This window comes from Rhinichthys klamathensis, unplaced genomic scaffold (genome assembly GCF_029890125.1).
Source record: "Rhinichthys klamathensis goyatoka isolate OS25496 unplaced genomic scaffold, OSU_Roscu_1.1 h1tg000019l_1, whole genome shotgun sequence".
Classification (NCBI taxonomy): Eukaryota; Metazoa; Chordata; class Actinopteri; order Cypriniformes; family Leuciscidae; genus Rhinichthys; species Rhinichthys klamathensis.
In genome coordinates this window covers 6434183-6449049 of record NW_026606570.1, presented here as the reverse complement: position 1 = coordinate 6449049, position 14867 = coordinate 6434183, and the positions used below count along the sequence as shown (strand labels likewise).

At 37.4% G+C, this 14867-nt stretch overlaps 1 protein-coding gene across 2 annotated transcripts in view; it reads left to right on the top strand.

The window, feature by feature from the left end:
* apba1a (amyloid beta (A4) precursor protein-binding, family A, member 1a) overlaps window positions 1–14554 on the top strand; it is a 57965-nt gene extending 43411 nt beyond the window's left edge. The window contains exons 5-14 of one of the 2 annotated variants that reach the window (XM_056237385.1): window positions 134–173; window positions 286–431; window positions 3304–3336; window positions 4092–4178; window positions 6205–6390; window positions 7143–7322; window positions 7471–7683; window positions 7827–7946; window positions 9784–9924; window positions 13745–14554. In XM_056237385.1, the coding sequence (XP_056093360.1) occupies window positions 134–173; window positions 286–431; window positions 3304–3336; window positions 4092–4178; window positions 6205–6390; window positions 7143–7322; window positions 7471–7683; window positions 7827–7946; window positions 9784–9924; window positions 13745–13816 (1218 nt within the window). In that variant the 3' untranslated portion in view covers window positions 13817–14554. The remainder of the gene's footprint in view (window positions 1–133; window positions 174–285; window positions 432–3303; window positions 3337–4091; window positions 4179–6204; window positions 6391–7142; window positions 7323–7470; window positions 7684–7826; window positions 7947–9783; window positions 9925–13744) is intronic. The other variant, XM_056237393.1, reaches the window with a different exon arrangement.
* The last annotated feature ends 313 nt before the right edge of the window (window positions 14555–14867 follow it).

Sequence of the window (14867 nt, the reverse complement as noted above, 5' to 3'; positions counted from 1 at the left end):
GGATTCAAAAACGGTAAAACTCAACAGTTTAACTCTGGGGGAGTTGTAAAATGAGCCTATTTCCAAAAAAGTGGAGTATCCCTTTAAAGAATGTTGTATTGAGCCATTTGTGTCTTTGTTGTTGTATGTGCAGTCAAGGAGAAGTCTTGCTTCATTCCCGACATATGTGGAAGGTAAGATTGTCTGTCATTTCCTAATTGTTACAATTTTCAGGTCCTCAGCCGCCACATAAGCATGTTTTGAAGATGAAAAATAGATCTGAAATGTTCCTCTCTTCTCTATTAGTACCAGGCCCATGTGACCCAGAGGACCTCATTGATGGTATTATCTTTGCTGCTAACTACCTGGGATCCACCCAGCTGCTCTCAGACAAGACACCCTCCAAAAATGTGCGCATGATGCAGGCTCAGGAGGCTGTGAGTCGCATTAAGGTGAGGTGAAAGGGTTCTGTCTTTACCCCGCTGTAGAGATGTAAACCTGAGCTTCTATGAATCTATCTCAAGAAATTTCCTAAGAAATACTTGCTTCAGGATCAGCATAAATGTCCCAAGAAACCAAAAGTGACAGTTTTAGGACAAAAGAATGGGAATTCATAAGGAATGCAGAGCTGTACTCTGACTTGTCATATACGGATAGTGTATTTATTGCGCGAGCATTTTATTCCTCGGATACAACATGATGAAGTTGCGTTTTGCAGACATATTTTGTTGTTCCAATTGAAATGTCAGTTCACAGCAGAAGAAGAGAGATGATCGTAAAACTAAGAGTGAGTGTTTGTGTGTGGTCCTCTTGCGGTAATGATTCCATAGTCAAATGCAGGGACCTATCCCATGATTCTTGTTCCTAAGGATCAGAGACATTTACCACCTCCCTCCTGTTCATCCTCCTGCAGCATAAATCAGCCATTCGCCCTGTCAGCTGCATTACTCAGCATTTTTTACCTCCACCTTAAAAAATGCAGTGAGACCAACACCTGTGCCATTTAGTGTTCTTTCAGCATGTCCCTTTGTATGTACATTTTGTGTTAAAATTTTCAATTACAGATTGCTGTGTGGAATTGCAGGCAACAATATCGGAATGGATAATTGCTAATGATTATAATTATGAAGTCATTTAAAAAGGTAACTGTGAAGAAATTCATGTCTGGTTAGCATTAGATTGGTGCTGGTCTAGCTGATGGACCAGCATTTACCTTTTCACCAAATTGACCAACCCTACTAAGAAAAATGTTTTTTAGAACATATTTTTGTAACATTCGTGTTAAGTTATGAAGATGTTATTTTTTGAATGTTCTCTGAACTATCAAAACGCCCATGTTTTTTTCTTGGTTATACAAACATTAAGAGAACATTCCATTTTTCTCTCTCTCTCTCTCTCTCTCTCTCTCTCTCTCTCTCTCTCTCTCTCTCTCTCTCTCTCTCTCTCTCTCTCTCTCTCTCTCTCTCTCTCTCTCTCTCTCTCTCTCTATATATATATATATATATATATATATATATATATACATATATATGTTGCAAACATTTTGGGAACGTTCCTTTCAAATGTTCTATAAACATTCTGAAACAAGTAGTAACTTTTAAAAAATGTTTAATCAACATCCAACTGAAATGTTTCAGAGAAAAAAACATTCCATGAACGATGTATAAAATGTTTTGTGCTAACGTTTTTATAATATTAGTAAATGTAAAATAATATAGTAAAATATTATAATATTGTTCATAACTTTCTTAGAGAACTTTGCCAGAAAGTTCTGAGAACATTCCCTGTTAGCTGGGAAAGTAGTTCTAGATATTACTAGGGAATATATATATATATATATATATATATATATATATATATATATATATATATATATATATAAGCAGCATAATAATGACACCAGCACACCAACATCCAATGCTGGAGACACTTAAAACTAAATCAATCATATTAAATGCTACAAGTAAAATTAGGCACCCCAATATTATAGAGTAGAAAATCGATATTAATTTTGAGATTTCCACAAAAAAAAATACATTTAACAGTGTTATTAAATTGTGTTTCATGATGGTAATTCATTTTTTCAAAATGAGCAGCACAATTAAATATCCAATAGCTAAATTGATTGAAATGAATAAATAAATTAAATCATCCCAAAACTGATGGTTATCATGCATCCCTATTACCTGATCTGGTCTTCTTAGCAGTTAAGGTTGAAGGGTTCCTCAAATGAGTTTTGGTCAAATATTGACAGGGAACCTTGACACTAATTTAATATTTACAGAATAAGTCAATATGCTGTCCTTTTGTAGATTATCTGATTTAACCGTTTTGCTTAAAAGACCAAGAGTCACATTTTACATCACCTTAAAGAAAAGTTTCCACTTCTCTTGTAACGGAGCTCCTTAGAATTGAAAATGTTTAATGTGGGCCAAATAGATGTAAAATCTTCGGATTTATGCACTTGACCCTCAAAAGACAATATGTAAATGCTTATGGGTTAAGGATACCAAGGACGATAACGATAAAGATATAGTTCTAAAAATCATTATCAATATTAAAAAATAGCAGAGTTCACACCACAGCTATAACGATAACGGCACGGAAACAAAATTGTTGGAATCACTTTCAGAATATAGTTATATTTATCGTTGTTAAAGACAATTGAAAAATGAGCATAGGTTATTATGAGTTCTTTGTTTTATTACCTGCATGTGTGAGACACCGTACCTTCTCCCATGCACAAATATGAGCTCAAAATGAGTGACATCCTTGAGGATCGTTAATATGGGGGGTTTTAGTAGATTGACAGTTTCAATGCGGTACATAAAACAAGTGTAAATTGCATGCATTTGGAGAGACATCTGAATCAATACACCCTGCCTCAGCTGCCATGACGTAGATCTTCCTTAGATGGCCAGTTCGATCCATTATCACAGTCTGCTGGCAAGTTTGAACTTGCTCTTAATCTAATTTTCAGCAGAATTCATCCCTGCTTTGTATAGTTGATGTTTTATGAACAGGATGTTCTGTAATATAACACCAATAGTAGACAGACATATGATATTAAAAGAACAAATAGGCCACCTGGTGGATAATGGTGCAAATTGCCATGAAAAGAAACCAAAGGCAACATATTGTTGCAGGGTGGTGTCTAATAATCTTGGCTTGGTGTCATCTGAACCCGTTCCACAGCTGATAAAAATGCAGTCACTTTTCAGATGCAGCTTATTGAGCAGAGAGATACCTCAAATGTGATTTGGTCTTGCTGAGCTCTGCTTTATCTAACACTGTTCCTGTCTCTGTTTGTTCCATGCTAAGCAGACGGCCCAGAAATTAGCCAAAAACAGGAAGAAGGTGCAGTAATTGGTCATCGGTTTGGTGTTTTGTTTTTATTTTTGTTCTTCGTCTTCTTCTTTTGCCTGGTTTCAGCACTTCAGTGTTTTCATAATTTCTGTCGCTCTGCCATTTTTTTCTGAATCCAGCAATGAGTCATGTACCTGTGTCCGTCCGCACAGTCTGTTAGCCATTGTTCATTCCACACCAAACATTACCTCAGTTTTATCACCAGATCTTACATGGGGAAGCCGTGGAATAAGTTAAGGCCAGGAATGTCTAGTTTGCTGGATACAGAAAATGCAAGTGATCTTTACTTTCTTCTTCTTCGTACCTGATCTTTTTCTTTCTGAGGTACTGTGCTGTGTTTGTGACTGTTTTTGAAGGTGTATATCTGGCACAGCATGTTTTGCACTTCTCTTGGTTTCTCTTTTTTTATTCAGCTGTCCAGCACTTGGTTGAAAACTCTGTATCCCTCTCTTTCTCTTAACTTACTGAATTTCTTCAAATGAAGAACAAAACTAACCAAACTAACCCCATGCCAACTTGCAATACTAGCTGGCTTAAAAAAACGCACAGGTTATCAGAGTTACACAATGAAGGAGATAGTTTAAAATCATTTGAATATCTGGCCTTAAAGATGGCAAATGTTGGGAGATGTTTGTACGCTCCTTCATGGCATCTCTGGGCCTTGTCAGCTCTCTCTCTCTCTCTCTCTTTCTCTCTGTCAATGTCTCTCTCAGTGACTGATATTGTGTGATTTTCTCCATCTTCAGGCTCCAGAAGGTGAAGCTCAGCCCATGACGGAGGTGGATCTCTTCATCTCCACTCAGAGAATCAAAGTGCTCAATGCAGACTCACAGGTACTTCATCACCTACACGACTTTGGTTTCCACACCTTTTTACCAAAAGTGAACAAAATACTAGAGCAGACATCACAATGAGTTAGTATAAGTACAGAATACTTATTTGTCTCATCACGAGAAACTGAATTTTTCTTGATCTTAAAAAAAAATTTAAATATACATTACCATTTAAAAGTTTGGCGTCAGTAAGACTTCATTTTAAATTGAATTAATACTTTGTCTTAGTTCCTGTTTCCTTTAATCCAATTGCTAGTTTGTTTCTATGGTTACCCATGATCATCATCTGCATCGTGTTAATTTAGCTTGTTATCCCTGTGTATATATATATATATTCCTTATTTCATTCTGTGACCTGTTGGTTATTGTCTTTACGTGCTTGAAAAGCTGTTGAGGTTTCCTGCTCCTACATTAATTTTGCGATTTGTATTCTTTGTTATATTATTAAGTAAAGTTAATGCTGCTTTGAGATCTGGCCTCAACTCTTCCTTACGTCTGAGCATGACAGAATGACTGACCCTGGGACAAGAACACACTTTAAAAGGTTTTTTTTTTTTTGGAGTGGGCTAGACGACCATCTCTTACAGTCTCTTCCAATGGGGAACTCCAGCTGCTCGCTGCAGCAATACATAGAGTTTGCATTGTTCCTGGTTGGTTCCCCCCTAACTGTGGGGGAGGTCGAGGAGAACATTGACACCCAGAGCCTGAGTTAAATCCCGCCACAGACCCAAAGCCAGAGCTTGCACCCTCCACAAACCCAAAGCCAGAGCCCACGCCAACCATGAACCCTCCATTGGTGGAGAGGATCCTCCAATGTCTTCCCGGAGCGCGAGCTAGTCGCCCAGGCTGGTCAGGAGCTAAAGCCAGATGGCATGTCCATCCCTGTGGGAGTTTTGATGGACTTGTGGTCACCAGAACCATTTCTCACCCTACTGCCTGGTCCATTGGTTTCATCCAGCTCCCTGGCCCTGCCTGTTCCGCCCAGTTTCCTCGATCCGCTTCCTCTGCTGGTCGTGCCCAGCTTCCCAGCTCCTTCATCTACTCTGGCTCTGCCGACCTCCTTCTTCATCACTGGCTCCGTTCAGCTTCCTGGCTCATTCTTCATTGCTGATTTCTCTCTTTCTCTGCTGGTTCCACCCAGTTCCCTGGCTTCACCTTGGGCTTCCCGGCTCCCAGCTCTTACTTGGTCCTCAGCTTCACCTTGGTCTTCCGGGCTTAAGAATCTGCCTCGGCCCATCAATTTATCTGCTCCACTGTGGCTCCTCGGTCCCTCGGCTCCAGCGTGACTTCACTGGGTTCCCTCGTCCCATCGTCGCCACCTCGGTCTGTCATCCTCCTGGCTCCTTAATCCGGATTAATGTAACGTTCAGCCTGAGTTTCAGTTTCATTTTCATTTTCATGGACTTATATGTTCTTGTTTTCCATATTCTTAGTTCCTGTTCCTTTTTATTTCTGTTGCTAGTTTGTTTCTATTCCTTGTCGGTCATTGTCTTTCAGTGCTAATAAAGCTGTTTCATATTCCTGATCGTACATTCAGTTTGCAATTTTGTATTCTGTGTTATTTTGTTAAATAAAATGAATGCTGCTTTGAGATCCTCAATTCTTCCTTGTGTCTGAGCATGTCAATTACTGTTTTACTGTATTTTGGTCACATAAATGCAGGTTCGTGAAAGAGTCTTCTTTCAAAAACATAAAATATTTTTTACCAAACAGCAAACTTTTAAATTGTAGTGTACTAAAAAATGTATACTAGCTGAAACCTGGCTAAATTGTGGGTTTGATTTAAGCTTAAACAAGAAGAAAGATTTGCAAATGGGGTTTGGAAACTAAACTTATTTTTTTTAAAAATCTTAAAACAACCTAAATGAACTTTTGGCAGTTTTTCTTTTCCAGTATTTTTATCTTCAATGTTTTATAGAATAAAAATATTGATTGAAAAAAAATATATATATATATATTGTGTGTGTAGAAATAGATTAAGCTTTGAGAATTGTTCCTACCATTACAATCTTCTCCTGATTCACAGGAGACCATGATGGACCACCCTTTAAGGACCATCTCTTACATCGCTGATATTGGGAACATCGTGGTGTTGATGGCCAGAAGGAGAATGGCTCGCTCTGACTCTCAGGAGAACATGGAAGCCTCTGACCCTGCCCAGGACGAGAAGCGGCAATACAAGATGATCTGTCACGTGTTTGAGTCTGAAGATGTGAGTTCTTCATCCCAGCTATGTGCCAGTGTGACCTTATCAACCGGCGGCTAAAGGAGGCTGTCAGGGCGACGGTTTCAATTTATTGCTTTAGCATTATAAAACGATATATTATAAAATGGATTTACACACTTCATTTTATAATACTGCTGTTGTTGCGGTTGATGAAAGCAATAAGCCACTCTAGGCTGTTTATTACAGTGGTTTTACCACAGTTAAGGGGGAGGTCAACCACAACACACAACAGCAACTCCCTTCCATATTCACCCTTTGCACTTTTTCCACATTTAATCATCCAAAATTGCCCAATTTTTCTCAGTCTCCTCACATTTTTTCCCCCAGCATGTTCAGTATTGCAGTCACTTGGCCATTGTGGTAGTGACCTCTAATAGCATTAATCCAGATGGTGTTCCTGGGCATCTTGCTGCGTGGGTTGAATCAGTAGACGGGAAGTGACCTTTTCTCTGTTCGGCTGCAGACGCTATTCGAATTCAAAGAGCCCGTATATGTCACAGAGCGTATGTCTCAGCACAGTGTACAACAGTGACATGAGGGCAAACGGCGTGTATGCGACTATCCTGAGGGATCCCGCCCTTGTCGTCTCTTGACCCATGTGTTTAACTGTCATCTTTTTTTAAACTGCTGTCCTTTAAAAAAGTTTAATAAATCAAATTGTATTTATGCAATGTAATAATTTAGTTATTTCATATTATATTAGTTGTTCATTTTACCTGATTTCTATTTGTGCTCAGGCTCAGCTCATAGCTCAATCCATCGGCCAGGCTTTCAGTGTGGCGTACCAAGAGTTCCTGCGTGCCAATGGCATCAACCCAGAGGATCTGAGCCAGAAAGAGTATAGCGACCTCCTTAACACGCAGGACATGTACAACGATGACCTCATTCACTTTTCCAAGTCTGAGAACTGCAAAGATGTAAGTGGACAGCACATGCCTTGTGGAAACAGAAGATTACTGTGAAATTTTGAGAATTTGCCTTGATAATGTCAGAATTATCAGTAATGTTGACTAAATCGTGTTTTAGCGGTGATAAAAGTGGTGGGTATGTGTCTGTGCACTACAGGTTTACATAGAGAAGCAGAAGGGAGAGATTCTTGGGCTGGTGATTGTAGAGTCGGGCTGGGGCTCCATCCTTCCCACAGTTATTATAGCAAACATGATGCACGGCGGCCCGGCAGAGAAGTCAGGCAGGCTGAACATTGGGGACCAGATTATGTCCATCAATGGCACCAGCCTGGTGGGATTACCCCTCTCCACCTGCCAGAGTATTATCAAGGTACAAGTGGACTTTAAGTACACTTTATGTGCAAAAATATTGTGAATTTCAAAGATTTAATTCTATTTCTGATTCACTGATTTGATTCTTTTAGCCAATTCTTCTACATTCAATGTATTGTGTCAAACATATTGTGCTTCTAGGGATTGAAGAACCAATCCAGAATAAAGCTTAACATTGTGAGATGCCCACCTGTGACCACTGTCCTCATCAGAAGACCAGACCTGAGATATCAGCTGGGATTTAGTGTGCAGAATGGCATTGTAGGTATCTTGGATTTTTGAAAAAAATGAGTTTTTTTTGTGTCTATTGGTATAAACTGATATTGTATATGTATGTGCATTATATGTCATATACATATGTATATGTAGCAAATCTGAAATGAATATTCATTTTTCATACTGTATATTATAGTGTTATGATGCATAAAGTTGATGTTAAAATTCTTTACTCTTTTTTTCTACATAAATTAAAAATAAAACACTAGATTTTTATTTTTTAATTTATGTAGAAAAAAAAGAGTAAAGAATTTTAACATCAGCCATTTATCAGCCTTAAAGGAACACTCCGACTTTTTGAAACTTTAGCCTATTCACCTTATCCCCCAGAGTTAGATAAGTCCATACATACCTTTTTCATCTCCGTGCGTGCTATAACTCTATCTGACGCACCCACCGCTAGCCTAGCTTAGCACAAAGACTGGATGTAAATGGTTGCAGCTAGCATACTAATCCAAATAAGTGACAAAATAGCGCAAACATTTTCCTATTTACATGTTGTGATTTGTATAGTCACAGAGTGTACAAAAAACAAAGTCACATGAGACACAGACATATTTTAACCGTATAAATACTGGGAACTATATTCTCTGAAGGCGAAGCACTGCTACTCGGGCGGAGTGATAACCGCAGCACCTGAGACGCGCTCTCTGCTCCTCACCACGGCTCGTCTCAGGTGCTGCGGTTATCACTCCGCCCAAGTAGCAGTGCTTCGCCTTCAGAGAATATAGTCGCCTTTAGAGAATATAGTTCCCAGTATTTATACGGTTAAAATATGTCTGTGTCTCATGTGACTTTGTTTTTTGTACACTCTGTGACTATACAAATCACAACATGTAAATAGAAAAATGTTTGCGTTATTTTGTCACTTATTTGGATTAGTATGCTAGCTGCAACCATTTACATCCAGTCTTTGTGCTAAGCTAGGCTAGTGGTGGGTGCGTCAAACAGACTTATAGCACGCACGGAGATGAAAAAGGTATGTATGGACTTTTCTAACTCTGGGGCATAAGGTGAATAGGCTAAAGTCCCAAAAAGTCGGAGTGTTCCTTTAAGATGAAAATATTTGTATTGACCTTTATTGTTATTAATACTTTAATGTTGTAGTAGTAGTTTGTAATTTTTGGTCACACTTTAGTTTTGGGTCCAGATCTCACTATTAACTAAGTATTAACTATGACTTTTGCCTCAATAAACTCCTAATAACGGCTTATTAATAGTTAGTAGTTGTTAAGTTTAGGTATTGGGTAGGATTTAGGGATGTAGAATATGGTTATGCAGAATACGGCATTAATAAGTGCTTTATACAAGTACTAATAAACAGCCAATATCCTAGTAATATGCGTGCTAATAAGAAACTAGTTTAGGGTCCAATTCTCATTATTAACTAAAGTATTACCAAATGTTTTTTCAATAGTGAATCAGGGTTATTATAGTTAACTAAAACTAAAACCATAAAAAAACTAACATTTGGTTACTTTAAATAAAATAAATGTTAACTAAAATAAAATATAAACAACTTTTTTTCAGCTAGTTGCCAAAGTAACATTTCTCATTTTTTCTCAGAATTTGATTAGCTTAAACAAGTAAAAATAAAATAAATAAACATAATAATAATAAAATAAATCATAAACACAAAAACGAAAAGAAAAAAAAGACAAAAGCACGCTTACTAAAACTTTAACTAAAATTAAAATGAAAAATGAAAAATACAAAAATATAAATGTATTCAAAAGATTACCAAAAAAAAAACTATAATAGTATCTCAATGCTACTATAATCTGGTCTGAAGTACAACTTGAATGTATTTTGCATCCTCCAGATTTGCAGTCTCATGAGAGGAGGGATAGCAGAGCGCGGCGGGGTCCGTGTTGGCCACAGGATCATTGAAATCAATACCCAGAGTGTTGTGGCCACCCCTCATGAGAAGATTGTACACATTCTGTCTAATGCAGTTGGTGAGGTAAGTTTGGGGAGCACGATCGAGCTCCACACCTGCCTAACAACATAATATTTTTCACATCACTAATTCTCCAATGAGGTAATAACCCTATTTATTTCAATTATGATCATGAAACTACGGAAACTTGGCACCTGGCTTAGCTCTGTTTCATGTAGATCACAGCGGCCCAAAAAGGGTTTTGGACACTTTTCTCAGAAGTTATTTTTGCAATGACTGTTAATCAACCAGTGCCAGTGTGATTTTAGTATGAAGTCAATTCACTCAAGTTCACACAGGTGTCCTATCAGAGTAACCACAGGTGTTGTTCATCGTGATAACTATGATCATGATCCACTAATGTTTGACAACCAGAAAGGGTCAAAATACTTTGGGTACACTCCTACAACAACAACGTACTAAAAACTGAAAAGTTTTTCTTTTGCATTTTTCACATACAGACGACAACGTGGTCAAAACGATCCCCGTTCACACGGATCCGCGAAAATGACCAAAATCGATATATTATTCATGCCAGGCCAGTAGTTGGCGATGTCACTTTGGAAAGAAACACTACGCGCCAATAGACTGAACACATAATACTCATGTGCATGACGTCACCATTTTCACAAATTCGCATATTTGGTTTTCAAAAACTCTGTTCAAAAGTTTGCGTTTTCAGGCCCCCAAACGGCAGTTGTCGTGTAAATGAACGTCCAGAATGAATAAAAAGTCCCTTAAAGGAATGTTCCAGGTTCAGTACAAGTTAAGCTCAACAGAAACACTGAATCCCATTTTCTTTCTCTTCTATTTGTGCTTAGTGAGCGCATGTGTGCAATATTCTCAAAATGCCCATCTCGCGAGTATCTTCGTGTAAGTACCTTATGGCCTACATGAATGTAAACAATTGAGAAAGAAAACATATACATACCATTATATTGCATCCGTGCACTGCATTTTGGTCTTAAAGTGACAGCAGCCTAAAAACCTGTCATCAATATTAATCAAACAAGAAAATTACAATTTTGTAAAAAAAAAAAAATTTGTATTAAAATATAAAGCCAAAATCGCTTTTGTAGCTTTAACAAAGATTAATTATATTTAATTTATACAGCAAAGACTATGCAGTTATTTTACATTTGATTATTCAATTTCTGTACCTGAATACTGCTGGACTTGCCTGAAAAAATAAAGCACTGTTTATTTCATTTGTATTTTTGTTCTATTATATTTATCTATGCTTGTAATCTATGCAGATTCACTCACCTACAAAATCACCCCAATCATTCTAGAATTATTAATTCTTTCCAAATAGAGCTATTCATCCAGTGAAAGTGTTTTCATATCGCAATTTGTAGTATTGCAGGAAAACAAAATATCGCAATGTCATTTTTTTCCCAGGATCGTGCAGCCCTATTGCACATCTTTAAAAGTGTGCTTGGAAATCTTTCAAATAAATGCAAAAATACATGGAAAACTTAAAGTTTACTGTTTGGCATTTAAAAACAAAAGTATAATAGCAAAAATTACTATACTGTGATATATATATATATATATATATATATATATATATATATATATATATTGTGAAAAAAATGTTCTCATGTCACGACCCACCGGTGGGCCCAAATCCATTACATTTTTAAAACAGTAATATCCTATACTAAACCTAAACTAATCTTGACACACTATATATCATTTGAAAGCTTACAATCTCTAGTTTCCATACTCCTACCTTTATTTTGAAATAGTGATCAACATGAAAAATCATGAAAGAAGGGTAGAAACCTCAGTTTGTTTTCATGCTAAGAGTTCAAAAGATAGCATCCATTCAATTATTTTAGAAAAAAAGGTCTGAATTTTATTTTTTTATATAAATAAAAAAAATTATAGATTCACCATTTGTGATGTGGCAGGAAGCTATAACGCACATACTTGTTATTTTTATGTGTTTCTTAGAGGTTGAATTCATATCAAAATCTGCCAAACTTCTCATATTACTTCTGAATAGGATGTCTACTTCATAAATTGTATGAAAATTGTGGAAATAATGGTTCATATCACTCAAAACACATATGGAAATGGAGGCACCCTTATATGGGCAGATGGTTGTCATCTAGTGAAAAAGTTTGGTACTGCGCCCAAACAAAATCTTACTGAAAGGTCATTTTTTGAGATATCAACCTAAAATTTGAATCACAACTTGTTCAGATTTTTGGCTTTGATTTTTTTTTTTTTGCAGTTTTAGAGTCGCTCAGGTTTTGAAAATATACACTCACCTAAAGGATTATTAGGAACACCTGTTCAATTTCTCATTAATGCAATTATCTAATCAACCAATCACATGGCAGTTGCTTCAATGCATTTAGGGGTGTGGTCCTGGTCAAGACAATCTCCTGAACTCCAAACTGAATGTCAGAATGGGAAAGAAAGGTGATTTAAGCAATTTTGAGCGTGGCATGGTTGTTGGTGCCAGACGGGCCGGTCTGAGTATTTCACAATCTGCTCAGTTACTGGGATTTTCACGCACAACCATTTCTAGGGTTTACAAAGAATGGTGTGAAAAGGGAAAAACATCCAGTATGCGGCAGTCCTGTGGGTGAAAATGCCTTGTTGATGCTAGAGGTCAGAGGAGAATGGGCCGACTGATTCAAGCTGATAGAAGAGCAACTTTGACTGAAATAACCACTCGTTACAACCGAGGTATGCAGCAAAGCATTTGTGAAGCCACAACACGCACAACCTTGAGGCGGATGGGCTACAACAGCAGAAGACCCCACTGGGTACCACTCATCTCCACTACAAATAGGAAAAAGAGGCTACAATTTGCAAGAGCTCACCAAAATTGGACAGTTGAAGACTGGAAAAATGTTGCCTGGTCTGATGAGTCTCGATTTCTGTTGAGACATTCAGATGGTAGAGTCAGAATTTGGCGTAAACAGAATGAGAACATGGATCCATCATGCCTTGTTACCACTGTGCAGGCTGGTGGTGATGGTGGTGTAATGGTGTGGGGGATGTTTTCTTGGCACACTTTAGGCCCTTTAGTGCCAATTGGGCATCGTTTAAATGCCACTGCCTACCTGAGCATTGTCTCTGACCATGTCCATCCCTTTATGGCCACCATGTACCCATCCTCTGATGGCTACTTCCAGCAGGATAATGCACCATGTCACAATGCTCGAATCATTTCAAATTGGTTTCTTGTACATGACAATGCGTTCACTGTACTAAAATGGCCCCCACACCCACCAGATCTCAACCCAATAGAGCATCTTTGGGATGTGGTGGAACGGGAGCTTCGTGCCCTGGATGTGCATCCCACAAATCTCTATCAACTGCAAGATGCTATCCTATCAATATGGGCCAACATTTCTAAAGAATGTTTTCAGCATCTTGTTGAATCAATGCCACGTAGAATTAAGGCAGTTATGAAGGTGAAAGAGGGTCAAACACAGTATTAGTATGGTGTTCCTAATAATCCTTTAGGTGAGTGTATATTTTATATAAAATATGAATAATAAAATATTTTACATTGTACCTTTTCATAAACTTTCAGTTTCTCTTTCTTAATTTATTTCACTTTTATCTGCCAAATGTCTTCTTTAAAACGAGACCAATCTTACGTCTATATTCCAAAACATTCTTGAATTACAACCATTTAAGTTCGAAATGTGCATTTTCATGTTTATTCAAAAAAAGGGGGGTGAGCTTAACAGGTTAATAAGTTTTCATATCGCCCACCACTAGTTCACACTTATATATTTTTACGTTTGTCTTGAGTGTCTAATGGTTTTTGCGGTCACTTGAACCTGACTCTCACGTTTCGCCCCACTCTGAACAGATTCACATGAAGACTATGCCGGCTGCCATGTACCGCTTGTTAACAGCCCAGGAGCAACCAGTTTACATCTAAAGCTACAACGCTTTCTCAAGCCTCCTGCCCCGTTGTCACCAGATATAACCTTAATCTTGATGTGAAAGTGTCAGGCCTGTGGACTGGTGACTGTGTGATTGAATCCACTGAAGCTCTGCTCAACATGGCTCTCCATGACTTCACTGCCTCCCCTGAGCTCTTCATCTGTTCTTTTCTGTTGCTGTGAGTGAGATTGCTGTGCTGTGTTGTTCCTCTCTGTGTGCACTGGAACGAAGCAGAGAGAGAGTGTGAGAAATATTTAAAGAGCCCCATCACAGGAAATGGTGTCCTATTGAAACCAGATACCGACTCTTGTGTGATGTGAGCGTTAGGTGGACAAAAAGGAGTTTGCCTTACCATTCTTTTTTGCTGTTATTTATTCGGGCTTGGCAGTCATCAAGCGTTTTAGATTCAACTTTGAGGAATGTCTGAGGAATATGGTGGAAATAGCAAACTGTAACTTTAATTCATGAAATGGAGTTTGAATTGAATTGGTCACAACTTACAGGATGTTGAATTTGAATTTGAATTGGAACGACAGGAAAATACATATACTGAATTGCAATTTCAAAGACATTAAGCAGTTATTAACTCATAAAATAACTTTGCCTAATTATGTTTATATATTTCCTCATATGTATAATGTATTTTTCTTAACTGATTACATTTTCAATTAATACAGCCACCAAAATTTTAATTTTGTTGAATTTGAATTAACCACAAAATGTACTTTGACAACAGTTTTTTTTTTAAAAGTGACATCTTTTGACTGGATAATATTGTAAGTAAACTAGAGCATTCTGGGAAATGAAGTGTTTTTCAATTATGGTTCATAAAATGAAAGTTAATTTATTTGATATGGTGTATTACATATACATTTCAAACATTGTTAATATTATTTAATGCTTCTAAAAACAGCTCATATGTTGCATCTTTGATCATATTTATAGGTAATTGATACCGAAACACGAAATACACTTACATTTCTTTAACTTAACATTTTACTTGCTTAAATTCAAATCTGCATCCTGTTTGCTTAAAAATGGACCAA